We start from the raw sequence: 26,847 nt of genomic DNA, 5'->3' as shown, positions 1-26,847 counted from the left end.
CAATGTCACACCTGGGTTACTGCAAATATTTGCTCCATGGCCTCCCTTGATTTGCATTTTCCCCTTCAGTCCAGGCAGTCCTTTGTCACACTCCTCTTTGTTAGACACTGTGGCCGTGCCTTCCCACTTCTGCATGTGCTATATACTCACCTGGGGCACCTCACACTCCTGGTCCGTCTGGCTAACTGTCATGCTTCCCTCAAGATTCAGACTAAATGTCTTCCATCAAGGAAGCTTTTCTGTAACCCTGACATGAATTAGGTGTCCCTTTGCTATGTCTCCACAATTCTCTACATATCCTGCTATTAAAACATTAGTCACTGTGTGGTAAAATTGTTGGCAAATGGATCTGTCCCTAGTTTCACATGAGAATAAAACTTCCAAAACGAACTTCAATCTCAGGTCACTCTGACTTTCTCCGTTTGTAGTTTGTCTGCATTGCATTACACTCTAATAGATTTGCAGTAGTTATTACCAGAAAGCTACAAATTCAGTGGTCATTTGGGAAACATCAGTTGATAACAAACATTTTAATTTCATGTTAAAGAGTATTTGCACATTGCCTGCCAGAGATAAATGTCCCTATGGCACCCTAAGCTGGGTGGTCCTTTTATCCCTCAGGCCCTGAGGTCATTCCCATTGTCAAGGAAATGTCAGAGTGAAGTCAAGATGATCACAGCAGCAGAGCCTTCTGTAGTAAGACACTAACCAGCTTATCAAATGACTCAGAAATCTTTTTGAAGCATGTTTAATTCTGGGAGGGTAATAACTATTTTTGGCTTTGTGAGGAATCAATATAATAATGATCATACGTCAACGTCACCGCTGAATCCATACCCATCTCACTTAATTTCTGGTTACTTCAGCCTTTGTTCGCCTCCCTCTCCCTCTCTTCCATGTTTATTGAGCACCTGGCACACAGTAGGCATTTCAAAAAACTGCATATGGGACAAAGCTTTGCCATTCAAGAGCCCAAACATGAGCCTCATTTGGGAGCTTGCTGAAAATGCAGCCTCTCCCTCACAGAATCTGTGTCCTACTCCCATGTGATTCTTATACTCATTAAAGTTTGAGAAGCACTGGAAGAAAACATTCCATACAGGCCAGGGAAACTGGTTAGGAGCTCATCTAAGTTAAAAGGTCATGAAACCCTGAAATGGAAAGTAGGAGCTAAGACAGCAGACAATATTGAAAGGATTCTTATGAGCTTTGTGAATTCCTGTCCTAAACCTCCCAACCCCATTTAAAGTGTAGCTGCTTAAACATCTGTCATCCCATCCCAGAAAAAGTGTGGAAAAAAAAAATGTCAAAAGCTTGGGAATGGGTGTGGATATTACTGCTAAGGCATGGATCAGAGGACCCTCTCTATGGCCCCCTGGGATTATCTGATTCTATAGGGTGAGAACCTCTAATTGTCTTTGACTAGGCTATTTTAGAACTCCTTAGGGATGAAACACATATTGTGAAAAAATGGATAGCAATATAACTAATTCTCCTCTGTAAAAATGAACATGAATTTTTTTCCAGTAGAAAATAAAAATCTTTATATATAAAGTAAATTCTCTTTTGAACCAGTTTTAACGTCTTACTGATTCTCCCAATGAGTTAAATAAAATCATTGGCACATGCTCATTTTATATCTGCAAGACAGTCATGATCCCGCTGACACAGAATCTTTTAGCAACCAGTGAACTGCAAGCTCCTCAAAGGCAGGGCCCGTGCCATAGTCATATCTGAAATCCCAGGGCGTGGCACAGAGCCCAGGACTCAGCTGCTGGGCACCTGCTGAACTTCAATCAAACTGATGTGTAGACAATGAAAGGGAGAAGTAATCAAATTGGTAAGTGGTTTTTTTTCTCCCACTTTGTGTGCAGAGAGAGATCTGCCCTGCATTTCAGAACAATAGGTGAGACAAAAGCCAGGCCGTGAATACTGAATATGAAAACCTAAGTGGGTTCCAGCATCTCTATGGCCAGGCCTATAAAGGAACAACAGGAGGGGCGTCCATGTTTGAACAAAAGGTCTTAAGAAGAAGGAAAAAAAGGAAGACATTTTACAATACTTTTCTTTCCAAATAAATGGGGCACACACACACAGACATACTCAATGGTGCATCTAGACAGGTGTCACTGGTTTCTGGCTTCTATGATAGCTGGAAATAACTTACAGTGTACAGTCATGAATTGAGTCAAGCGGAATGGGAATTCTAGGATGGCCAAAGCATTGCTACAACATTCCCCAAACCTCACTATGCACCCCTAACCAATGGACACCTCTGAACGAGTTTCCATTTTCTGGCTGCTTAATTAACCAGCAAAAGGGGTGGTACCTTACCTATCTTCCAAATCATAAAAAGCTATACAAATGGTTAAGGCTCCTTCTGCACCAACATCCCCCTACAAACTCCCCAATTATCTAGTACATGTAAAAAAGGGGGGATTAAGGGAGGCAATATGAAATGCACTGGTTCTTCCTGCTTTGGGGTCAAGAAAAAGGTTTCTAGATGAAATGACATATCTTGTGTCTTTGAAGGTTAATAATGCCTAAGGAAGTGATTCTCAAACAGGTTCCTGTGCTTCATGTTTTCCTTGCCCTAAGAAGGGAACCTGACTTTCAGCAAGTGGAACTTCCACTTGGCTCGCAGCGATATTGATTTTACTTTCTTGGGACCATACGTATTGACCTGCATCTCAACAAATTCTGGCACCTCTTCCACCCTTCCTCCTTGTGGTGGGCTGACATTGGGCCATTCTGTGTGCAAATTGGGGTCTAATCTTCTGGAAATTCTGAACGCCAAGACGATGTCATATCAGGGAATCCCAAGGGCACTGCCTGCAAAGCTTTGTCAAAACTTCACCTGATGCAGAAAGAAACCCTTCACTTCATGACATAATGAAAGATTGTGTGAAGCTTTCCAAAGAGGGAAAACGTACACAAAACCTTTTAAATGCTCTTGCCGGGAGAAATCCCCAGAGAATTAGGATATAATCTTTCCTCACTGTCTGATCAATCTCTTCCTTCACAGTCCAAACACAGAGCTCCTCCAGGGGTGGATGGTCTGTGTTAGACACACTGAAATTCATGATCTCATCTGCCTGGTGCTACTGTTTCCAATAAGGTGCGATTATGGGGTTATTGAGCTCCGTCTCACTTTCTCAAAGCCTTGCGATAGACTTTGGGCCTGTGAGCAGTTGCTTCCCAGTCAGTCTTCATTGAGCTGAATTGTCTCAGAACAATGTCTATTTAATCAGCAGGGTGCCCGCTAATTTTCTTTTTTAGAATTTGTATTAATGTAACAGACACTGGGTGCTCAGTGCCTTAGACATTACACAATTATAACTCAATATAAGGCACAGTGGCCACTGAATCTGGGGTTACCTGGTCTTGGAAGATCCCTCCCCCACCCCAACAATGCACACTCACTCCACCACTGCCCAGCTGCGCTGCATATGACTCCTGGGATAGCACGCTGCCCTTCCCATGCATGAGACTGGCAAGTCTGGGTGCTTTGTAATTTCTTCTATCATCAAGAAACCTAAACGCTATGAGGCAGGGCTTGTTTCCTTTCCCTTAGTACTAGTGCAGTGCCAGGCATATGGTAAAGACCTCAGCAAACGCCTGTGGAGTGAATGGAATGATGGCCAAGTGCACATCGCCTCCCTACACTTCTGATCATGTCTGGTAGCATTACAGAAATTCAGCATGCTCATAGATCCAAATAGTTAAAGAAGAAAGAAAATAATTATTTTACTGAGCATCTACTATGTGCAGAGTTTTAACTAGGCAGGATATGGAGAGCATTGTGAGTCATAATAGAGTAGTTAGTTTGCACAGGTTTTGCTGGATAAACCTGATTTTTTATTACCTCAAATAAATTGTAAGAATAAACATTCATGATTCAAAATGAGGAAAAATGTTTGTAATAAACCTAAGATATCAAGAATTTCTAAGGGGAGAAAAAAATCAAATCCAATTAGGTATTTTCAGATTGTATTTCCATTACCTTTTTTACCCAGTCTTCTTTACCTTAGAATTTGACTGCATTTTTTATCACCATATCAATGAAATCATCTTGAGGGAAACAGTCTCCTTAGCTCCTCCTGTCTGGCTTTGCAGAGTTATAAGAAGCCCAGAGTAGATTTCCTCTCAGAAGCAACCAGTTTCCTAAGCAATTAAATGCTGTTCATATTCCATACTCCATGCTTACTTTGAAATTGTCAAGCTTGATATTACCTGACTGTTGCCTAAGATGTATCCCCAGCTAGTTCATTCCACTGTAACTGTCATCTATTAAAATTTCCAATCTGTTCTCTCCTCAAGGGATCACAAATACTTGGCAAAGGTGCAGTTTCTAAATTCTGAAAATTATACTCATCTATATAGATACATATTTTTTGAAATGGCAAGGCTTGCAAATTACTTTACCAAATTGACATCCCAATCTGCTCTCCTCTAACAGGAAAGGCAATGCCGGGTACCTCTTACACGCATAGACACTTCTGTGCTGGTTTCTTAAAAATAATGTAATGTAGATGCCAAACTTTCCTGAAATTCCTCCACAAGGTTATAGAACCAAGTTGTTAGTTTTTGTCACTTCTAGGTGTGAACACAACCAAATACCATTTAGTCTAGATAGTTTATAAGCTGATACCTGGTTTTTAAATAAAAAATTATTTGCTCCAAATTCAACGTTCCTGATTGAAGGTGTTCTTTCTCATTCTGGCCTCCCTTTATGGTTTACAGTGTGAACGGAAAAATGAGATGATGTCTACATTTTCATTTTATATGCTTTTCATTAAAAGGACAGCTCTGACTATGGTTTCACTATGTAAGACACCCCTTCTTGAAACAGTGGAACACGCACTGCTAACTCAGCAAGAAGCACTCCTGGTTGCATTGGGGCATTTTAGGGGCAACTGCAGCTGATTAGGGGTTCCTGAGGCCTAAACGGGATGAGGCTAGAAGCAGAAGTCTTCTTAAAAATTCTTTTTTTAAAGAAATAGAATGTTAACTTCCTATTTTCTTAAAATAGGTTTTGGGCAGCTTTTCATAGATTTCCTTTAGTATAAATATCCAATCCAGTTTACACACTGCTGGCAATTAACTAGGCCCTATAGCCCTCAAAGGATTAGTCGCATCTCTCTTCTCATAGGAAATATTTCATGGTTTCTCCACTGCTTTGCAATAAAACCCAAACCTGGTGGCAGGCAGTCTTCGGGGCTCCACCACCTGGCCCCAGACTGGTTTTCCAGTTTCCCATTGCTTATTAACTTCCATGCAGTCCCTCCCATGCTGAATTCCCCTCTGCTTCCTTATGTCTTCATTCCTAGGGCTCCAGCTTCTGACTACAATGCCTCTAGGCCCCTCTTCTGAGGAAGAAACTTGTTTGTCCTGCAGTGTTCAAATCTACCTTATCTCTGAAGCCTTTCTTGATACCTTCAACAATGTTATTCGTACATGTCCCTGAGTTCCCAAAGCCTGTGGCTCATATGTTGGTTGGCAATCACGTCACTGCCTTTGTTTTACAGTTAATCATTTACAGGCATACCTCATTTTATTAGGCTTCACTCTCTTGTGCCTTGCCAATACTGTGTTTTTTACAAACTGACGGTCTGTGGCAACCTCTGTCACATATGGTAATTTCAAACTTTTTCATTATCGTTATATTTGTTATGGCAATCTGTGATCAGTGATTACAACTCCCTGAAAGCTCAGATGATGGTTGGTATACTTCAGCAAAAAATTATTTTTAAAATTAAGGTACATTCCTTGTTTTTTAGATATAATTCTACTGCACACTTCAGACTTTAGAGTCCTTCTAAACATACTTTTTAATGCTCTGCGAAAGCAAACAATTAATTTGACATACTTTGTTGTGATAATTTGCAGTAGTAAGAAAACCAAACTGGCAATACCTAGGAGGCACGCCTGTACTTGCAGACGCCTACATAGGGCTCGCAACAATGACCTACATTCTCTCACTCAAAGCTGACACCCCTGATGGCTGAGGAGGGTCTGACCATCATTTGCCTGTAAAATGCTGATGTTGCTCAGGTCACACGACTTTGATCTATAATGGAACAGAATTCATACACACCTCATCATAACTTCAATATCTGGTGCCTCCCTAATCATCTGCAGTTCATAGGGGCAGGGAGGAAAGCCTTTCTCTGTCTCCATCTTCCACAGCATCAAACACAGGATAGGAGCCCAGCAAAGATTTTTAAAAAATGAGATTCCTGTATTCTATTCCTCATTATTCTGTAGGTGTTAGGAGTGTCCCTTCAATTCCATCTCTGAAGACAGGGACCGTGTTCTACACTGCTCTCTGAACTCTGTGGACCCCAGCTGTTACCGACAGGCATTAGGGGGGCTTTGTTCAGAGTCCAGCATGGCTGCAAACTCCATAGAACCGGAGGAGCACGGGGACCTGACCGCCCACAGACGTGGACACCAGCCCAGCTCAGAGGGCAGGAACCTGTGTGGGGGCTGGTGCTGATGACTCTTCGGCTCCTCTTTCCCCGCCTTGTGTTGAGCGAAGTCACCCCCGTTCACGGAGAATGTGGGTGACAGTGCTGGAATGGGCAGGGCTCCGTCCCACACGGCCTGAGGAAGCCCGGGCATCTCTGCTCCCAGGAAATCAGCGCAGAAAGGGCAAGGGGAACACACAGGGCTTCGGCGTTGGGGGGCCTCAGCGTCTCTGTTTTAGCGGGCAAAGGTGAGGGCTGAGGACGCAGAGCAGGTGGCCTCCTACCTTTCAGCTTGTCGGCCAGCAGCGCGGCCTCGTGCTCCGAGTAGTGCATTATCGCTGGCGGCGACGGCGGCCGCAGCCGGTCCTCCTCCAGCTTGCGCCGGTGCCGCTCTTCGCGGGCGCGCATCCGCTGCTTGCATTCCCACTCGTAGAAGTCGTCCCTGGCCTGGGCGAAGTCCACGTGCAGGCGGCCCGAATCCTTTTTGTCCGTGCTCGACCCTAGCCGCATTCGGTATCCTGAAACCAATGGAAAGTGTGGTCATATCGCAATGTCACAACAGGGCCCGGAGGCGCCCCAGGGGAGCACTCAGTTATTTCTTTGTCTTTACATAGGACACCCTTCCCACTTCCTGTAGAACGTAGGAAGCAGTTGTCCTGTGGCCCAGTAATCCAGAAGCATCGCCATGTTAAGCCTATTACAGATTTGGGAACAAACACACCTGTGAGAGGTGTCTCAGAGGGTCACCTCCCCATCTGCAAGCCACTGCCACTAAGAGGAGGACCTCAAGAACCAGGGCAGGTATCATGACTCGCTCTTTGCTCTGGCTTCCGGGAAGCTCAGAAACAAATTTGGCATGCAGCATCACTCCCCCCACCCTCTATCTTTGTATGTTTTCTTTTATATTTGCCTTTTCTTTTTACATTTCCTTTTACAGTAACTTACTGTAACTACTGCATAAGCACTCTTAAATTCGTTTTAGAAAGAGGTGGAGGAGGAGTAAATAAGGAGTTACCTAAGGTATTTAAGAAGAGCTGCAAAGTAAATTCCACAGCACCTCACAGGCTATGGCTTCATTCCTTGAGAAATTCTCTCTCTGCAGCTGCAAGAGGCACAATTACCAAGGCAATTTTGCAGGGCTGTTTTACTCCACTTATCCTCTGGGGCACACAGAATATTTTACCTTTAATCAAGAGGCCTCACCTCTGCCTTCCTAATAGCCCTGCAGCTCCTCATCTGGTACACAGCACAGAACAACCTGTCTATGCCATCTCTGAAGGCCGTAGGAGCCCCCACAGGGGCCCAGAGCTAGGCCAAGAAATGGACCTGGAAATCTCTGGGGGATTTACTGTGAGCTGTCCAATTTATAAGGATTATGAGCAGAAACTTGATTTGAGGAATCAACACAAACAGACACAAACAGAACTGAAACCAGCCAGCCAGCCTGACTTCACATGAAGTAGACATGGCTTTGAGGATGCTCTTCTGAGCTTGGGGCACTCAGATTTTAAAAACATAAATTCAGGTCCCAGCAGGATCACGGATGTCAGGGGCTGCCAGAGGAGAGAGCAAAATACCCACTTCTGCTGTGTATGGGCTTTGCAAATGAGACACCACTGAAATCTAGGCTGTACTGCACTGATGTTCAGGATCTCTGATACATTTCAATGGATTATCTTCGCATTTTGGGCTGAAACTCAGCTGAAAATCACTGTAGAGGCTGGCTTTTCCCCAGTAGGGGGTCAGTTCATGCCTTTGAAGAGTTACAAATGAAACAGATCTCATCGAATTCCTGATATGCCCTTCTGACTCCTAGGTTTAAACAGTGTTATCTAAGCATGGTAAGATAAAACAGTATCTATCAAAAGCACAAACATTCCATCAGCGATGAGCAGAATTAATACTAAAGTGGAGTGCGTCTTGGTTGTGTGTCATAGAACCCACAGCAGGCCCTGGTGATATGTACGTAACAGTTAGGCAGGCAGGGTGGCCCAAGACTAGCCAGCTGTCCCAAATGCCCAAGTAACTTTCTCCTGCTCATGTCCAGAGCATCACTTCTCAGACATTTCTGGTTCCAAAAAGCACCCTGTTTTTCACCAAAACACCATCATTAAGGCCTTAAAAGAGACCCTGATGAGGCTGAGTCTAAAATTAGCTTGGCCTTCAAATATGAATGCCATCCTAAAATTAGACAGACCTTCCAGCTGGGCTCAGACTGGCAGGAGTGCGCACGCAGCAGAGGCAGCCTTCCTGCCTTCCTGCCCCTCTGATTAATCAGATCTTCTCTGGGACCGATGCTACAACCTCCCCAGGGAGACCAAGGCCGAGCTCAGAGACCCCCTGTCCCCAGGTGGGGAGGCTGGACCTGAGGCCTTTGTTGTGGGGCTTTCTGCTGCAAAGCGGCAGACCAAGCAGAGATCAGGGGCCTGGCTGAGAAGCACGGGACTGAGGACTGAGCCGAGAAAAGCACAGCACAAAGTCATAAATAAAGGAATACCTATCTTGTGTCTCAATTTGGGCTTGTTCATCTTTGGTAATGTCTTATGGGGTTCCTGATTAGGTCTAAACATTATGTTATGTTGGTATTGAAAAGCACCTTTAATCTACTCTGACCCTCTCATTAATCAGGTGAGGCAAAAATAATAATTTTATTGGTAGAGCTGTGATTAGACCCCAAGTTCCCTGTGCAGAGTTCCTGAGAAACAAGAATCAGTCCTTATTTATCATCATCAGGACATCTATGTTAAAAAAAAATTTCCTGAATAATTCCTATGTTGCAGTGCCCTGCTAAGTACTATTTTGGTTTGTTTGTCATAACAATCCTATGAGGTAGTACTGTTACTATCTCAATTTTGCAGATGACAAAACAGAGGCTCAGAGAGAGGTTATCTTGCCTAAGGCATGGGACACCCAGGGCCATGCACTCACTAGAACCCCCAGTCATCTAAGGATGGCTCTGATGCTCTAGCGGGAGAATATGTGAAAAGTAAAACATTGCTGTTTGTGGGTTGTGAAATATTTGTATTCTGTGTTTCATCTTCCATCTCCATTTAGGAATACTTCCAGGTTTTTTCCCACTTTGTAAGGATATTGGAATAAGGGTTTTAAAGTTCTCCAGACCCCTGTGTAGCTCAGGGGTGTCTGCAGAGCTGGAATAGCCCCCAGGCTGCTGGCGTTTGTAATAGGCTGTCACGGCAGTAGGGCTGACTGCAGAAATTCAGTAAACCTGGCAGCAGTGTTCAAGATGTGGGTTTTTTTTTCCTATTCTTTTCTCACCTTCCCCCATTAGATTTGCCTCAGCAATAGGGAGGTGGTGTGCAGAGTGACAGACTGGAATATGCAGATGGAGAGTGTGAGGGAATGGCAATGAGTCGAATCTAAAAATATGTCCTTCTAAATGCACATATCAATACAAGCCCCATAATTCTTAGGTTTGGCAAAGGCCTTGTTGACAGACTCCAAAACACTTGCTCCAACACCCACGGAGTAGAAGGCAGCATTAGGTTTAATTGCAACATTTGTAAAAATCTCCCATGTAAGTTAGCACCAAAGAGGCATGGATCATGGGCTTAACCAGTCTAAATGCACTAGCAGTGGGGCCATGATACTGGGCCTTCCCTGGGGCCCACGGACTACTTTCTGCAAGGAACTGATCTTGATTTTGGTACTCTGGTGTCTAGAAAGTAAACCACTACTGAACAACTGAAATTACGTGGAGAGAGTACTCTATTCCCCCAGAGAGTTACATCCAATAATAATAATGGCCCTCAGTATTCATAATATTGCTTTTCATCTAATAAGCACTTGAGAACTTTAATTAGAAGCTTGATGAGTATCGTGAAGATGGGATGGTAGGAGATGGTGTCTGCTGCGGGGTACATTCACAGATTTAACACAGAGCTCCTTGCAGCCCAGGGGAAAGGCACAACTCCCCCTTCTCCAGCCCCAAACTCAGAGGACTGTATTGTGCATGAAGGCAAGAGGGAATAAGCTCATGTTAACATCACAAAACATAACAAATGCTTAGAAAACCCCTTATGTAATGTGAAGTACCGGAAAGGTAAATGGCTTTATCAACCATGAATTCCTCTGCAAAGCGAATGTGACAAAAATTCTTCTTGCTTTTCCGAATTGCAGTAATATCACCGCACTGCTCGAAGACTTCTTGAATAATTTCCTCAGTAGCATTTTCTGGTAATCCCCCGACAAACACAGTCTTACACCCAGGAGGCCGTTCTCGTGTGGAAGGAGGTGGAAGATCTAAGAATCACAACAAAACAGAGGAGTTTGCCTTTTCTTTATCTGCGCTCTTCTTTTTCCCGGCTCACCTGGCAAAAGCGGCACTTGCCGGGCAACCGTCTCCATTTTAAGTAACCGTGCATTTGGAGCCCAGCCACACGGACGTGACCATGGCTGTCTTGTTTTCATTCTCTCTCCCCTCCTCCTCCCAAACCTTTTTTACTGTGTTCTTTGCTACACAGATTGGCTATGCTTGTTCGTGAACAAAGGGAAAGCAAATATTAGCATAATTTCATTTCTCCTTCGTGATACAGAAGCCCAGAGGAAGGGGTGGGGGGAAACTTCACCAAGTACAAAGCTTGATGAGATGACAACATGATGGACAACCTCGGCTTGTCATCGGCTGTATCTCGCGGCGGGATAATGGGGCCGCGGGCGGACCCAGCTCACAATCTGAAAGCGCGTGCGCGGGACTTACTTGGCCGGGAAACACTGTGCCTGAAAAAAACCACTTTTTTTTTTTTATGATTCACATTCAAATGAGCAAACTATTAAATTTGGGGGAGACTGTATAAAAAGATAAAATGATGTACATTGTCACAACATTTTACCTAGTTTATATGTAGATTACTAAAGCAATCTCCTGAAAAGTCCACCTCAAAAAGACAACACTGATTAATGTGAATAAAAAAAAAAATTCTAGCTATTTAATCCCGTAAACTTAGTATCTGAGGCTAAATTAAAAAAATATTTCTGGCTCATTTATTTTATCAAATGTATGTTTCCTTCAAGCAAATGCAATTTGGCCCAGAAACTCCTAGATGCTGACTTCCCCCCAAAATTGCTAACTGCCAAATTAATTCAATTTTCCATCTAGCAAAAGACATTTCAGTTTTTTCCCACATTTGTGGAAGATGGATGGAAATGCTCACATATTTCACACTATGTTTGAGGCAAACGTTAGACTTCATTGCATGTGAAAAGATCCTTAATGCTGGATATATATCCGGAAATCACACATACAGCCTTCATGGAGTCACTTTAGCCTCTGGACACATCCCCGTATATTTTAATCTAGAGACAGAGGCCTTCTATAGGATGGATCCCTACTTTGTGTATCTATCTGGGAGGATTTTGAGTCACATCTGGAAATGCATGCAATATTATGTGAAAAAGAGAAGAGAGAAGCTGAAATTGATCAGTAAATATTTCTCACGGGTGTCACTTACTTGGATTTTGAGGGAAAAGAGTACAACTTTTGCAGTGGATTATTTCTTTGACAACAGCCACTTCTGTGGGCGGTGGGGGCGGCACCAGCCCCAGGCCCGGTATCATCGGGTTAATGGGGGTGATGCCAGTCATCATGTTGAGCCCCGGATCAAAGCCTGGCACACAGATCGAGTCTGTAAAGCACACAAGATAACATTTTAGCTGGAGGATCTTAAATCAATTTTTGTTGCTGTTTTTGCTATTTTCCTTTGAAGATTATTTGGCAGTATGCCTTCTAATTTTTTAGGAATTTCTCCTGGCATTAGATGTAGCATTACAGAAAGCTATTCCCGAAAGGTAAAGAGAAAATAAAAGAAATTAAAAGTACACAAAAAGGAAATTATATTACTAAAAATATTAACATGGCAGAACAGAACATAGCATTTTGAAGCTTTGCTGTTGTTGTGAATGTGTTTTCTGTTTCTTAACATTGGTGTATTGTTTACACTGTCTTATGACCCAGAATGTGGGAAGAATATCATTTAACACTGAAGTGCCCTGTAAATCTAATTGTCAACCTCGTTTTTATCAAAAGAACCTTCTTACCCAAGTGACCTAGATGTAAGAAAGTTCAATTTTAATGGGCATACTTTATAATGATGCTTTCAGGACCAACCTAACCTATTTCCCCCAGGAAATAAAAAAACAAAGAGATTATAATTACTATGGCTAGGTTAGATACATGCAGGCTAAAATAAGTTCTATATATTTCTGAATTCTATTGCATAATCACACTTTCTTCCTATAATTCAATCAACAAATAACTGACCCATCCTTCTGAAATCTTTATGCCCTGTATAAAAAAACAAATTTATGCCCTGTATAAAAAATGGGAGGGGACAAAGAGGATGGGTTTTCCAATATAAACACTGAACTGTTTTTTTAGTGTGATGATGCAAGTAATTTCAAAGGTGATACGCAGGGATTTTTTTCAAAATACGATCTCTCTAAGAGCAGGGACTGTTACATACTGTACTGAGTTCCTAAGAGTAGCTGCAAAGGGATCTCCTGAGAGCTTTTCTGTTTGCAGAAAACAGACACTCTTGCTGGTGGTGTGGTAATCTTCCAGACAGACAACCGGTAGCGCAGTTGCCACCAGGACTGGTCCTGGTGACCCCCCACGACTCCAGGATGGAACTTGCTGCTCCCCGTCCCCTCCTAGCTTTTGTCCCTCCTCATTCATCCTAGAGCACATGCATACTTCCTCCTAGCCCCTGTCCTCTGGGGTTCTTGAGGTCGGCCCAAGCCTTACCCCCGGGTGGTCTCAGTTTTGGCTTCCCTGGGCTGAAGGGCTGCAGAAGCCCAGAGGCAGATGAAATGACTATACCCTTGGTTTACTGAGGCTCTGGAGGAGACAGAAGGACCAGCAAAATTTTTCCTTTCTGGGAAAAGGTTGCTATAGCTTTCCTCCAGCTCCTGGTATTTCCACTCCTCCTCTGGCTTAAACAGAATAAGCAGAGTGATCCTTATCTGTAACCCCAAGAGGACTCCTGTCCCATTTACTAGGAAATATATTTAATTTGATAGTGTAGCAGTGTGAATTCAGTAAAATGAACTTTTTTTGGGGGGGTTGGTTTAAAACAAATTCCTAAAATACAAATACCAAATAAACATTCTCTTTCAAAGAAGTCACCGTCCCATTCTACATATTTCTTTTATAACTACGGTTCTTAGTTTCTTCATCTAAAACATGGGATTGGCTGGATAATTTCTTGGAATACTAGCATTCCAGGACTCCAGGATTCTGTGCTGATTTTGCTCAAAATTAAGTGATACACAAAAGACATAAAGGTAGGAAATCACAGAGACAAGACTCTAATTCTGGTTATTCATTTGAAGTCTTCATAAAGTTTGTAAAGTCTTATTCCCACTTACAGATAAAGAAATAGAGGCTTAAAGCAGTGAAGTGAAATTTCTAATATCACAAAATGAACAAAAATGGCAGAATCAGAACTGGGACTCACGTCTCTGGCTTCATATTGAAACACATTTTTCTTTTGACTACTTCTAAGTTTCTACTACTTCTTTTTTCCTAAAATGACCCAGTATGATCATTCACCTAATAATTGGCCCTACTATAATTTACTCTACTCTTAAAAAAATTATCAAGGTATATCCTTCTGCGCCAGATGCCAATTTTAAAGGAGAAGTTCTAGAAATAAAATGTTTTTCAATGTCATCATCATTGGAATAACATATTGGCTCCCAAGGTGAATATATTAGAAATAGAAATATTGGCAATGGGAATATTGGCATCCTCAGGCCTTCATGTAATCTCATTCTGTATTAAGATTCATCCGTTTCTTTCCTGGACTGGCCCTTACTATTGTTTGCCAACACAAGGTGATGTAAAGCTGCAACTGCTCGGAACTGCAAACTGCCAATTCTGAAATGAGAGCCCTGTGAATTACAATAACCAGATGTTTCCACAGACGAGATGAGAAGCCCAGTGCTCGTGTTCTCTTTAGGTTGTAACAGACTTCTGCTTTCTTTTTGAAGGCCAAATAAATAAATAAACACAGCTTCAGAAATGGGGACAAAAGACACTACTCTTGAGGAAAACCTTTTCATATACAGCAAGAGTCACTTTGCTTTTTCTGAGACATCGATATGAAGAGGCTCTGAGATTTAATGAAATCTACATTGTGAGTGCAGGAGCTTGGAAAGAGTTTCGAAAGGAATTAACGTTTAAATTATGTTGGACCTCAAAGGATCTGAGATTCAGAATTTGAGAGGAGGAAGTAGGGAAGGATTAGTCTTAAAAAAAAAGAACCTATTACTTTTTAACAATATATGAACAGATGGAAATTGTTTTCTCAAACAGCAGAGGAACCTATTATGTACTGACTCATTAAAGCAAATGCACAATTTTTGAAAGTCTGGAAAGACACGTACACGGGAAGATGAAGGTGAAGAGTCTAAGAAGTCAGTTCCTTGTCTTGCTGAGAAAAGCTGCCCTTGCGAACTTCAGAGATAATGAGTTATAATTCCTCTCAAGAAAAAGAGGAAGAAGGCTTAAACTGCAGCAAGAAAGAATCCAATTGTGTATACAGTAGAACTTTCTTTTAGAAACTGTACTTAAACAAGAGGAAGGGTTATTTATGTCAAAGCCCGTGACCTGGCCCAGCTCCTGTTCATACCGCTGACTGCAAGCGCAGAGGCAGCAAGGCCAAAGCTCTGCAAATATTTCTTTCTAGTTGTCTTTTCCCAACTGGAGAAGACAAAAACAGAAACAAAAATCCTGTTTACTGATTCTTATATAGTCCAGCATTTTAACAGTTAGACAGACATTTTCCGAGGGTGGGTTGGGGTTCTACATCCAGGACTTGGCAGATGCATTCATTCATTCAGTCATTCAGTGTTTACTAGGCACATACTATGGCCAGGATCTGGAGTTGCAGAGGTAACTTTAATACATTCCCCACTTGGGGATATCACAGGGTTTGAGGAGAACATGATGATGCGTACCAAACTCAGCAGAAGATTTGAGAAATGTGAACCTAGGCCCTAAGGACTAAAAGAGCTGCCCAGGAAGGCGCCTGCCAGGGAGAGCCCGAGAGGCCTCCAAACAGTCACCACGGCACAGCATGGTGAGTGCATGAGAGTGCGGCCACCGTGCACTGAGGGGCTGCAGGAGGCAGATGGGATCAGAAGGCAGCTTGCCATTGAAGCTGATATCCTTTGACTTTGTTTTCACTGGGATGGCAGCCACTGAATGTCAGGTGTGCCCTCTGCCAGGCCGGAGGCCCCAAGCCAGCCGCACTGGTCTCCATCCCTCTTTCCCTCTGGAGCTGCTGCCCCTTTGGGTCAGTGCCTCAGTGAAGAGTCTCCTATTTGAGGTGAGCACCAGGCCCCACTTGAAAGAAAGGCAACAGAGGCTTGTGTCCAGTCAAGGATGGATATAACCAGCTTAGGTGTGGGCATAGCCGCTGGGCTGGGCTGTGGCTGAGGGGAGAGATGCACGCTGTTGGTGGTGCCAGGAACAAGCCTGGCCAAGGAGTGGGACATGGCATTCCAAGAAAATAATAAGGGGAAGGAGGCAGTAATCAGCCCAGATGGTAGTTTCTTTGGTCTAGTCCTGGGTAGAGATTGTTAGCAGCAGACAAAACACAAGACTAGGCCAGCCAGCTTTGCCCAGGGACTCTGTCTGCACGTCACAGAGCCCAAACCTCCATGGTCCAGGGTTCTGCCTCAGTCCAGGGGGAACTGGGGTTCATCAACAACACTACAGGGTCACAGGCCAAGACAACCAAGGCAGTCAGGCAGGGTACCTAAGCTGAGATGTGGGCTGGAGAAGTAAGGCAGGATCCAGACACCAGAACTGAGGCCTGGGGTTCATGGATGGAGGAAGACAAGGCACTTATCAGTCCTGGGGCACAGGTCAGGCCCTGACTAGCATCAGGCTTAGCTGGATGCTGAGTCCCAGAAGGCAGGGCTCCTGGGCCCCGTTCCTCCTACCTGAGGCCCAGATGGGACCTCAAGTCTAGGCAGATGCCAGTGTTGGGGGCCAGGGCCCAGGACTTGAACAGGGCAGATAGGCTGGATGGGCTTTGACAAATATGTGGTAGCTCCTCTTTTTCTCCAGAATTATTGACTCAAAATATGACCTATTGTCATTCAACAGAGACACCGTGTGATAGGCAAGGACACACAATTTGCTGGCAGTTTAGGATGGAAAGACTGGTTCTCATAATAGTTTCCTGTTGCAATTGAAAGCCCTGCTCTTCTACAACATCAGGTAAGTTCATGGACCACTAATGTATTTTTTTCATTCCATGTCCATCTTTTCTCTAATATTCTTAAAAACCATTTCATGATCAACAAAGAAAAGGAGTTTTTAAAAAAGTGATCTTGAAGTAAAAGGATCTGAGCAGTGGAGTGACCATAGGGCTAACTGGTTCCTTAACCTCCGTGGGATTCAGTGTCTTCATCAGTGAATGCAAACATGAACAGCAAACATACTGCCTCACAAAATTGGAGCAACAGAGAGGATAACCTGTGTGAGAGCGTGACATCAAAGTGTTAAGAGCCCAAGTCTGACATCAAATATACCTGTGATCATGTCCTGGGTCTCCCATGCACTAGCTGTGTAACCTTAGGAAATTGAATGCATCTTTCTAAGCCTCACTTGTAACATCCGTAAAGTGGGGATAATCATATTTAAGTCTTAATATTCCTGTGAGGATTAAAGGAGATTAAAAAAAAAAGAACCAAAATGTTTAACATAATGTCTAGCACATGGTAAATACCCAACAAATGGTAGCATTTCTGTGCAATATTAACAAATATTTTTATATATAATAGTTTTGTATAATAGTATTTAAGTAACCTTATATAAATGATATTAACATTGTGTACATATCAAATATCATGAAGGTGATGACAAGGTGTTTCATTTGACAAACTTTTGAGGGCCTCATGGGTATGGGATGTTTTCCTATGTTCTTTGCCTGCAAAGCCATTATAAGATGAGTCCTTCTGTCATGGGAGTGACAGTCTAGTGGCAAAAACAACTAAATAGAAAATGATAATATGGCAGTGACAACTCTTGCGAGATACTTAAAGAAGAGGTGCTATGGAAGCACAGAGAAGGGGGACATAGAAAGCAGTCCAGGATAGGGGGTGTGATGACTTGAATTGGTCCCTCTGCAAAGACACACTGAAGTCCCAACTACCCTGGTGCCTGGGCAAGTGACTATTTAGAAATAGGGTCATTGCAGATGTAGTCAGGTAGAGACACAGTCGTACTCGATTCAGATGGGCCCCATCTAAAATGACTGATGTCCTTGTAAGAGAAGAGCAACTACATTTACTCACACACAGAATGAAGGCCATGTGGGAGGGAGGCAGGATCTGCAGTCATGCAGCTGCAAGCCAGGCAACACCAAGAACTGCTGACAGAAACCAGAAACCAACAGAAAGACATAAACAGATTCTTGCCTAGATCCTTCAGAGAGAGAAGGGCCCTGCCAACACCTTGATTTCAGAGTTCTCGCTTCCAGAGTCGTGAGAGAATCGGTTTCTGTTTCAAGCCATCCCAGCTTGTAGTGCTTTGGTAAGGCAGCCCTAGGAAACCAGTGCAGGGGACAGTGCCACGGAGGGAATGCTGGAGGGGTGACAGCCGACCTGAGTCTTAAAATGGATGGCTTCTATATGGGGAACAGGCATGTAAAAATGGTATTTCCAAAATATAGTTTTGGGGATCATAAATACAAAAAGATCTCTAAATGTTCTCTTAGAAGACATGTTCGAAACCAGTCCCCTGAAGGCAGAATTGCTCTTAGGTTTTTCCTTTGTGAAAAACAAACCTTGAAGATCGCTACATTATTTGTTGTGAACAAATCAACCACACAGATTCTGTTAACATAATAGTGTACTTTATAAGATAAGTGAATGCCTACAAGCAGAATCCTTAAGAAAGTAAAATTGAAAATGCTTTTGTGATCTTTCCAAAGAGCTCCAAAGGTGGAGAGGTATGTTCTCCGTTTAAACCCAGGATGTATATCCAAAGTGAGCTCCTGAAGGCCGCTGCGCACATTATAAACAAAGACCTCAGTCCATCAATAAAAACCTTCTGTCTCCTTTGACTGGAGATGTAATGCTGGCTGAGTGGAGGAATGCAGCCGTCAACAGCTATTTTAAGTACTGTTGTCTTGAGCGAGGAGATTTGTGTCCATGTTAGAAAATATGACATGACACCAAGTGAAGAGAATTTCAAAACTTCTGACCAAAACTGGCACAGAGAAGAACTGGCTGCTAAGAGAAGTCTGTCAGATGTTTCCAGCAACCTGGGCTCGGAGCATGCACTCGAAATCCAAACGTGTTTTGAGTAAGCAGGAGGTAAAACCCCATCAAAGGTTCTGTGGAAGTCACTCACATGGGGAGCTGGGTGATTTGAATTGGATGCCAGAGCAGTTACTGTACAGAGACCTGAGCTGTCACACTCAAAGTAAGCTGTTCTATGTTTCCTGGACCTGCTGAAATGCACTCTTCAGACTCAATGGGCCTCATAGCTGAGACATAAAAATCATGCCGGCATATGCCAGCCAGGCGGGAGGGGTTCACTTTGACAAGGAAGCAAAGAACACAGGACCTCACCAAAGATCATGTAATTTCAAAGCTGAGACTTGGACATTTCCTCGTCTTACCTTCTTGATTGAGAGATGAGAAAATTGGGGCCCAGACAGGTTAAATGACTTGCCCAGAGTGACACAGCTAGTTACGAATGGAGCTGGACTTAGAACAGGAGTCCTGCTGCTTCCATTCTCAGTGGCTCCCCTTTCTGCCTTCCTACAGGTCTAGCAAGAGGACATTCACCACCTCCCAAGATGGCCCATTCCATTTTCTAGCAGTTTTCACAGTGAGACCTTTATCCCTCTTGTGTTGCCAGGACCTGATAATCCTGTAGTTAAATCCATTGTCCTTATTTTGCACACCCGCGCTACTGTCACGAGTCTAACTCGCTTTCCCATCACTACTTGGTCGAGTCCAAGCTCACAAGAATATGTTCTCACCAGGCCTCAGCACCTTGCTTCCCTTAGTCCTTCCACACATGACTGTTCTATGAAGCCCACCTTTTCTGAGGTCTAAGGTTAGCTCCAGAGTAGTCTAGAGAGAAGCTGACTTTATATGACTAGCAGTGCTCTCTTAATTCTGAACTTTCTATTTTTTGCTGGCTCGGCACAGCAAAGAAATATTTTTTATGATTACAAAACAATGGTCATGGTTGAATGCTTGCTTTGTGCCAAGCTTCACATCATCTCACTACATGAGTCTTTTTGGCAGTCCCATCTCAGAGCTGACACACATCAAATGACCTCATTCAACTAAAACATGGGTGTCTTGTCTCTGGAGGATGCCAATATGCAACTTTGCACTTGACATTTTGAAACAAAATAAAATAATTTGCATTTTCCAGTGAATTTTCCAAAATCTGTCTTCTTAGGTTCTCCTTCTGGACCTTCTGGACCTCAATATCTATACAATGGCAAGACAACTCTTTCTTAAGTTGCTGCCCCTTCTAACTCACCAGCAAATTTCTCCTTGCAGGTCAGACAGAGACAAAAGAAGATCCTCTTAGACAAATCCACTTAAACTCCTTCCTCCTAACGTTTATTTCTTCAGAACCCTGGTTGACTTCCAGTTTTGAGGGCCACTGCCAAGTCCCACTGCATGTGGAGTTCCCCTTCATTCCTTGTGTTGGAAGCTCCCATTAAGTCATTTTCCTTGTTCTGCAGCCTGCTGGCCCTCGTGCCTTTGTTTCCATCTTGTCTGAATGTGCTCCACAGCCAACCGCTGCGGTATCCAGGGCATCGGTCCCACTCCATTCCTAGTAAACACTCTTGAGCAGTCTAAGTAACTTCAGAGTTTGCCTATTCCTTTTAACAGGACTTCCCTTTCCTCCCAGTTCTTTGCGTAAAACCTCTGTAGGCAACCACGTCCGGTCACAAGCCAAAACCTTTCAGACAGACTTGCCTTTGAAAGGTTTTCTACATCATCATCTTTTTCACTCTCATTGCTATTTAGGTTCTCATTAGCTCTCATCTAAGTATTGCAAAGGCCTCCTTGTGTACCCAGAAGCTGTAGCTCCTATATCTTCCCCTTCCCTCCCTCCACTCTCTCCTGCCATGCCCTTCTCACACCCCCAGACCTGGGATCAGCCAGTGATGCCTATGGGGGACCCAGGAGAATAGGCCCTAATTGGGGTCTCTAAATTACTTCTTTCAAACTTCTTTTCACATCCCTATCTCATTAGCTGATGATTAATTTTCTCTCTGTACGATGTTATGTGACTTTGTACAGCAGGACTGTTACATAATGATAGAAAAAAAGGACTGAATAGGCTGTTGGTGTTCTCTGCTTTGTCCTAACTGACAGGTTTACAGCAAAGGGGCAGATAATGGAGGCAGAACACAATTGAATCTTGGGAAATATTTTTGAATATTCAGTCAAGCACATAAGAAGCATTCCTTAATTTTTATATATATGTTTATCCATTTATCTATCTTTCTAAGGAGTGGGGCCAACTATATGTTGAAAAACTAAGTAATTTATGTCTACCAGTTTCTTTCTGGCATTCAATGCCTCCTCACTCTGTAGAGCTATTTCTCTTCTTTGGAGCCAGGGCAATAGCCTGTCATCACACTGATATAATGCCCACCGTAGTCAGCGGTCATGATGGCAGAGGTGATATTTCACAGCATGTAAATGTCTTCACATGGCGCTTCCCTTTGAAACCTGCATCTTTCCGGGACAATATGCAGGAGCTAACCTCTTGATTTTATTTATCAGCCTTGGTTTCAGCTTACAAAGGCATCTGGGAGGTAACATATCATAAATTTAAGAAAGAACAAAGAAACACTTACTCAATATTTAGCTTCAAAGAAAACACATCATAATATTTTAAACAATTTATGTAGGTTTCAGTTTAAATTTACTGTTTGAAGAGGTGAAAGTAACATGGAGTTGGTCTCTTTAAATAAAATCAGCATATAGCTGTGGACTTGGAGAGAAAATAGTGCCTATTTTGAAAGCAAACACATCACGAGTGCTCCTAACAGAAACTTCAAACGGTGTGTGGTTTTATAATCACAGGATAATCTAACGTTAACTTAATTTTTCTACTAGACTGTGTGGCCAAAGACAACTGGCTGGGAAGAAACAGAGTTGAAGATGGAAAGAGAAGAGAAATCAGAGGGGAGTCAGCAGATAGGTGGCTGGATGGTCTGAGTCCTAGTGTCCAGGGCAGGTGCGCCAGCCTGCTCAGCTCATTAGCTTCTCTACACCTCTCATCTGCAAAAAGAGGACTGACAATAATACTTATCTTGATAGGGTTGCTGTGAGAATTCAGTGAGTTAGAATACATAAAGGGTTTAAAAGAGTGTCTGCTAGAAGCACTCGATATATCTCAGCAAGTGCTTTAATGATGTTATATATATTTGCATGGACAAGTGTATGCACCGTGGTTTATGCATTTTACACGATATAATATTGCCTTAGTGCCCTTCCTTTTAAAATTTAAATTTAAAAATTGGCATAACCAAATTCTGTTACTTTCTAAATTAATGTGTTTTATTCTCTATCCTAATTTTAAGAAGTATTTCTTTAGGTGGAAATCAGGAGGTTCTTCTAGGAAAACAGCTGAGGAGGTGGTGCCATATAGTTTCCCCACAAGAAAAATTTCTCTGACAGTTTAATATTAGGGGGAGACTCTTCTACACCAAGGACCCAGGGTGTTTTTCTGTGCTTGAAAGTGAGAATTACAGGATTCACAGCTGTTTCCTCTCTGCTTTTTCTGCTGGGAAGGTTAGGCGTTATACCCAACCCATCCACCATGCTCAGTCGTATGTTTAGAATATCTGCTTTTCCCTTAAACTTTTCATACGATTTCATTAATTTAAATGAGTATGTCTACATTATTAAGCTTCTTTATACACACACACATGCGTGGGTGTGTGCAAGCTTGAGCGCACACACACACACACACACACACACACGCACACACACGTCTTTTTAATAAATTAAACTCGACTCGAGCAGCACCAGACTTTAAATGCACTTTGTTACATCAGAGGCCCTGGCCAGACTGATTTCTTTACATGTTCATATACATTTTAATTTAGAAAGCACCAAGGCCACACTGTTCTCCCTGACAGCCTGTCATTTCTGGCAAATATCCTGTGTATTCTGGTGGCTACTTTTTCAGAGTAAACTAAGATGGAATGATTTAAATACCAAATCGCCATTTAAAACTACGGCAGCCTCTGAGGCCGAGTGCAGGAACCGAGGAGGAGCGTTTCTCAGCTGCTTGTTTTGGCAGCGTTCTCTTCCACAGTTTCCATCCCTCAATGTCCCCCTATAAAAATGTGGAGAACTCATTTCCCGCATGAAAACAAACCTGAACATTTATTCTTGGAATGTTCAAGGTTAAAAGCAGAGACTATTATCATTTGAAATGAATAATTTTCTGTCCAGTTGAAAATTCAAAGAATGTCTTTGTTCTTCATTCGGTGGCGTGCAGCTCAACCGCGTCCTCAGAGGTATTTAGTTTTGACTTGTAATCTTTATGGGATACTATATTTTCAAAATCCTTTTTCAACCACTTAATCAGCTGGACCTCATTACTTCTTTCCAAGGATTTTCCCCCTCCACAGAGGACTAAGGAAGCTGAGATTTGGGGAGACCAAAGACAATTGCCCACGGCCCCATTGGAGTCGGAGGAGAAGCTGACTGTGGTCCACAGCGCCCTGGCTGTGATGGAGTCCACTTGCCTTCTGCCTCCAGGCATACATGGGGCAGAGCGGAAGAGCCGCTCAGTATCCGGGGTTTAGTTGCATATCAACTCAGGTTCCTCAACTCACACATGAGGCTAAATCTGCCCTGCCTACTTCACATTGGTATTATGGATGTCAAGTTATATCATGGGCATTTATGTGCCAGCAATTTGCAAACAAGAAATCAATACAGAAATGTAAATTATAGTTGGGATTTTTTCTATTTCAGAGGCCTCTGGGGTCCACAATGGCATTAAGTGCTTACCTCATGCAGAAAGAGTGTTCAATATATTACTGCATGTATTACTGTGCTTTCAGGAGTACACAGAAATACGACAGCAGGAAGGAGGGGTGTGTGTGTGTGTGTATGGTGTATTCCTGTTCTCACTGTAGCCCATTGTCTTAGCAAAAATATGCCATTTTCTATGCCATGTTAGGGTCATCCAATAAGTTTTATAGTTGGAAAAATCAAGGAAGTGAGTGGCATATTGCTCTGGGTCCTTCTGAGATACTTGCTCATTCAACATTTATTAATTATCTACAAGGTTACCAAGCAATGTACTAGATGTGGGGGGCACAGAGGACAGTCAGCTTCAGGTGCTCAGGGCCCTGTGATGCCAACACAGGGGCACACAACTGCATTAGTAAGGGACAGCGAGATTAGGGAGGCATACAGAGCACCTGAACCACTGTCCTGAAAAGGAGCTGTCCACGTGTTGAGTTACAAGGGGCTTTCCTCACTGAAAGTATCTATCTAGCTGAGCCACTGTGTCCCTAAACCCCAGCACAAGGCACTTTGTAAAAATACATACCCAAGTCAGAGAGCGGTTGCCCCTTAGGGCTGGTGCCACACTTTCAATAGCATTTATCAAATGACTTTTTGAGGGCAGAGGACTTTTGGGAGCTTTATTTATTATCCTTTATCTGTATCATGTATTTTTTCCTTTTAATACTGAGGGCATTCTGAATCAGCAGGCCTCCTCCAGGCTGAGTTTATATAAAAAGTGTCTGCAGACTTGGAGGACTGTGGTTACATGTGCAATTTATCAGACTAAGTACAATGCCTAGCTAATCTATATCTGCTGGTTGTAACTGAACAGGGAGTTTACATTTGCCAGCAAAGGCAGAATAGAAATGGTAGCTTGGCCATTCATACCCTTAGTCAACTGTGGGTTTTATATATTTGGTAAGTGAGCTATAAGAATTTGAAAACCTTATCAGAGGCATTTAACTTTCTTCCATCACAGAGTGATGGGACAGGGATGTGAGGGGCATGAATAATTTCAGCATAAAGTATTTGTTGAACAAAGTGAAATTTCCTAGACCAGGATTCTCACCTGACCCTGGCTGGCTTGCTCACTGCACACATGTGGACAATACGTTGTTATTGACTCTATATAAAGAGCTCCACCCAGTGCTCTGGGCTGCAAGGCTGCAGGAGAGCAGAGAGTGGAGTGGTGGCAGTGCCGAGGACAGAGACTGAGACGGCTGTGGGGACAGAGAGGCCCAGAGGCAGAGACCAGCTCACTGCACACAGACTTGCTCTGAGTGGACAGGATTCTAGTCACTAACCTGCCTCTGTGGGAATAATGTTGGGTATAAACCGTTTTACCCCAGGAACATTCCATTGTCATTTTTCATTCTCACTGAATCAAGAGTGAACTTGCCTAGGGCTGAAACTCACTGGCAAGACACAGAGCTAGTTAAAGTAAAATGAAAGAATTAACTGGAAGGCTGTACCAAGTATCAAGTGTCTACCATGAGAAGTTATCCTGGGAACTTTCCTGCTCTGTATCTTTGTTCAGTCTTCAACACAGAACTCTGTAACATACTCATTAAACACTGTCCTCAATAAGGATTCGTGCCCAAGGTGTGTGTGAGGTGCTAGGGACACAAAAAGGCCAAATACAAGTGTTTGGGCATCATGTTTCCAGGGAGAAACTTTCAAAGAAAATCAAAGTAACAAATAAAAAGTACCTTAATTTGTTGAAAAACATCCTCAAGTGAAATGAGAGGCGAGACAGTACATTCAGAGTTACGTGACTAACATATTCACAGTGGCTTACGTGAAGAGAGTCCCGTGTAAGAGGTAAAGCCTTATCCCTGAGGATGATGTCAGAGGAATCAAGGCCTACAAAGGGCCCTTCACACTGTCCCCCTTTGCCACTGTTTGTCAAGGGACAATGCCAAGACAATTCTGAACTGTTATCACCTTACAAAGCAGAGAGGAGTACGTTGAGAGGAGGCAGGTCAGACAGACGCCTGCCAAGCTCTTCTGGCTGAGCTTGAGGGCCTGTTCCCTTCTAGCTCTTCTGCATCTGGCTGGGGCTGCCACCTTGCACTGGCCTCTCCTGCAGCCATGGGCACCAGCTCCCAGTGTGGACTGACTTCTCCCCAGCCTAGCCGGGGGCTTTGATCTTGGCTGTGATGGTCACTATGCAACTTCTCCTCCCCACCTGCAACCCAATGTCACAATTCTGATTCTCCGGGACCCTCTCCCTGGGTATGGCCTCTTCTTTCTCTTGGATGAAATGCCCTCTGAGTAAAGTCTGCTATGAGTAGAATGCTGCAGTTGGCCCCAAGGAACCCCAATGGATCAAGGAGGAAGATTTGGGAAGGGGAACGCTATTCATTTTACTAAGAATTCTAGGTTCTAGGCAGGATATTCACCTTCACATATTTTATCTCACTTTATCTTCACTATAACAGTGCAGGGAAAATTCAGGAATGGAGAAAATTTATGTCAATTGGTCAGTTAGAAATGGCAGAGTCAGAATTCAAACCCAGTTTTATTGCAAAGCTCTTTTTGTCTCACCAAGACTGCCAATGATAAAACCCCAAATTGGATGGATTATGGGGTTTCAGTACTGCACAGAACTGACATTTAGCTGGTAAACACCCGCATGGGCACATCACTGTTTAAGGGCAGCTTCTGTTCTGTTTGGTCAGTGCCCAGGACCTATCAGTTGTTAAATATTTGGGTATCATTGTTATCAAAAGGCAGTATGTGGCAAATAACAAATGTTTGACTTCTACTTCTGGCAAGTACAGAGAAACAGACACAGGATATATTCTCCCATCTGAAACAACTGAAAAGCCAGATTAAGTATATGAAACACAGTTTTCAGATATTGGACATCAGGCAGTGCAAGAAAATGATTCCTGAAAGACGAGAGGCAAACAAAGCGAGCCACGTGATTGCTCAACACACTGTCAGGAGTCTCCAGGCTACAGCACAGGGTGGGGGATCTCTGGAGGTGCCTCGCAGTTCCCTGGGCGGACATACAGCTGATAGTTTGGAAAGGCCAAAGCCACTAGAGCTGGCAGAGCAGAGTACTGGAGAGAAGAGACTGCACACGTACATGTGTGCACACATATACATGCACACACATGTACACATATGCATATACATACACTTGCATGTACACATACACACACAGCTCAGAGATTTAAAGAGGGCCCATCTTGATTCTTCATCTGAGAAATGATCAGTGTATGCATGTGATGAAACTACTCAAGCTGGGGAAAGAACCACTGGAAAGGATTGGAAGGGATAATCCATGGAGATCACAAAGGATGGGGACAAGCTTGTGCCC

At 43.2% G+C, this 26,847-nt stretch overlaps 1 protein-coding gene across 16 annotated transcripts in view; it reads right to left on the bottom strand.

The window, feature by feature from the left end:
* ENOX1 (ecto-NOX disulfide-thiol exchanger 1) overlaps positions 1-26,847 on the bottom strand; it is a 572,438-nt gene that overhangs the window by 134,478 nt on the left and 411,113 nt on the right. For all 16 annotated transcript variants that reach the window (XM_057494467.1, XM_057494476.1, XM_057494470.1 and 13 more), the window contains 3 exons: positions 11,939-12,112; positions 10,524-10,730; positions 6,755-6,988 (listed from right to left, as the gene is read on the bottom strand). In XM_057494467.1, coding sequence (XP_057350450.1) covers positions 6,755-6,988; positions 10,524-10,730; positions 11,939-12,112 — 615 coding nt within the window. The remainder of the gene's footprint in view (positions 1-6,754; positions 6,989-10,523; positions 10,731-11,938; positions 12,113-26,847) is intronic.

Source organism: Manis pentadactyla, chromosome 17 (assembly GCF_030020395.1).
Source record: "Manis pentadactyla isolate mManPen7 chromosome 17, mManPen7.hap1, whole genome shotgun sequence".
In the NCBI taxonomy this organism is placed as follows: Eukaryota; Metazoa; Chordata; class Mammalia; order Pholidota; family Manidae; genus Manis; species Manis pentadactyla.
Note: the sequence above shows the minus strand (reverse complement) of the source record. Positions and strands in the feature narration are given on the sequence as shown.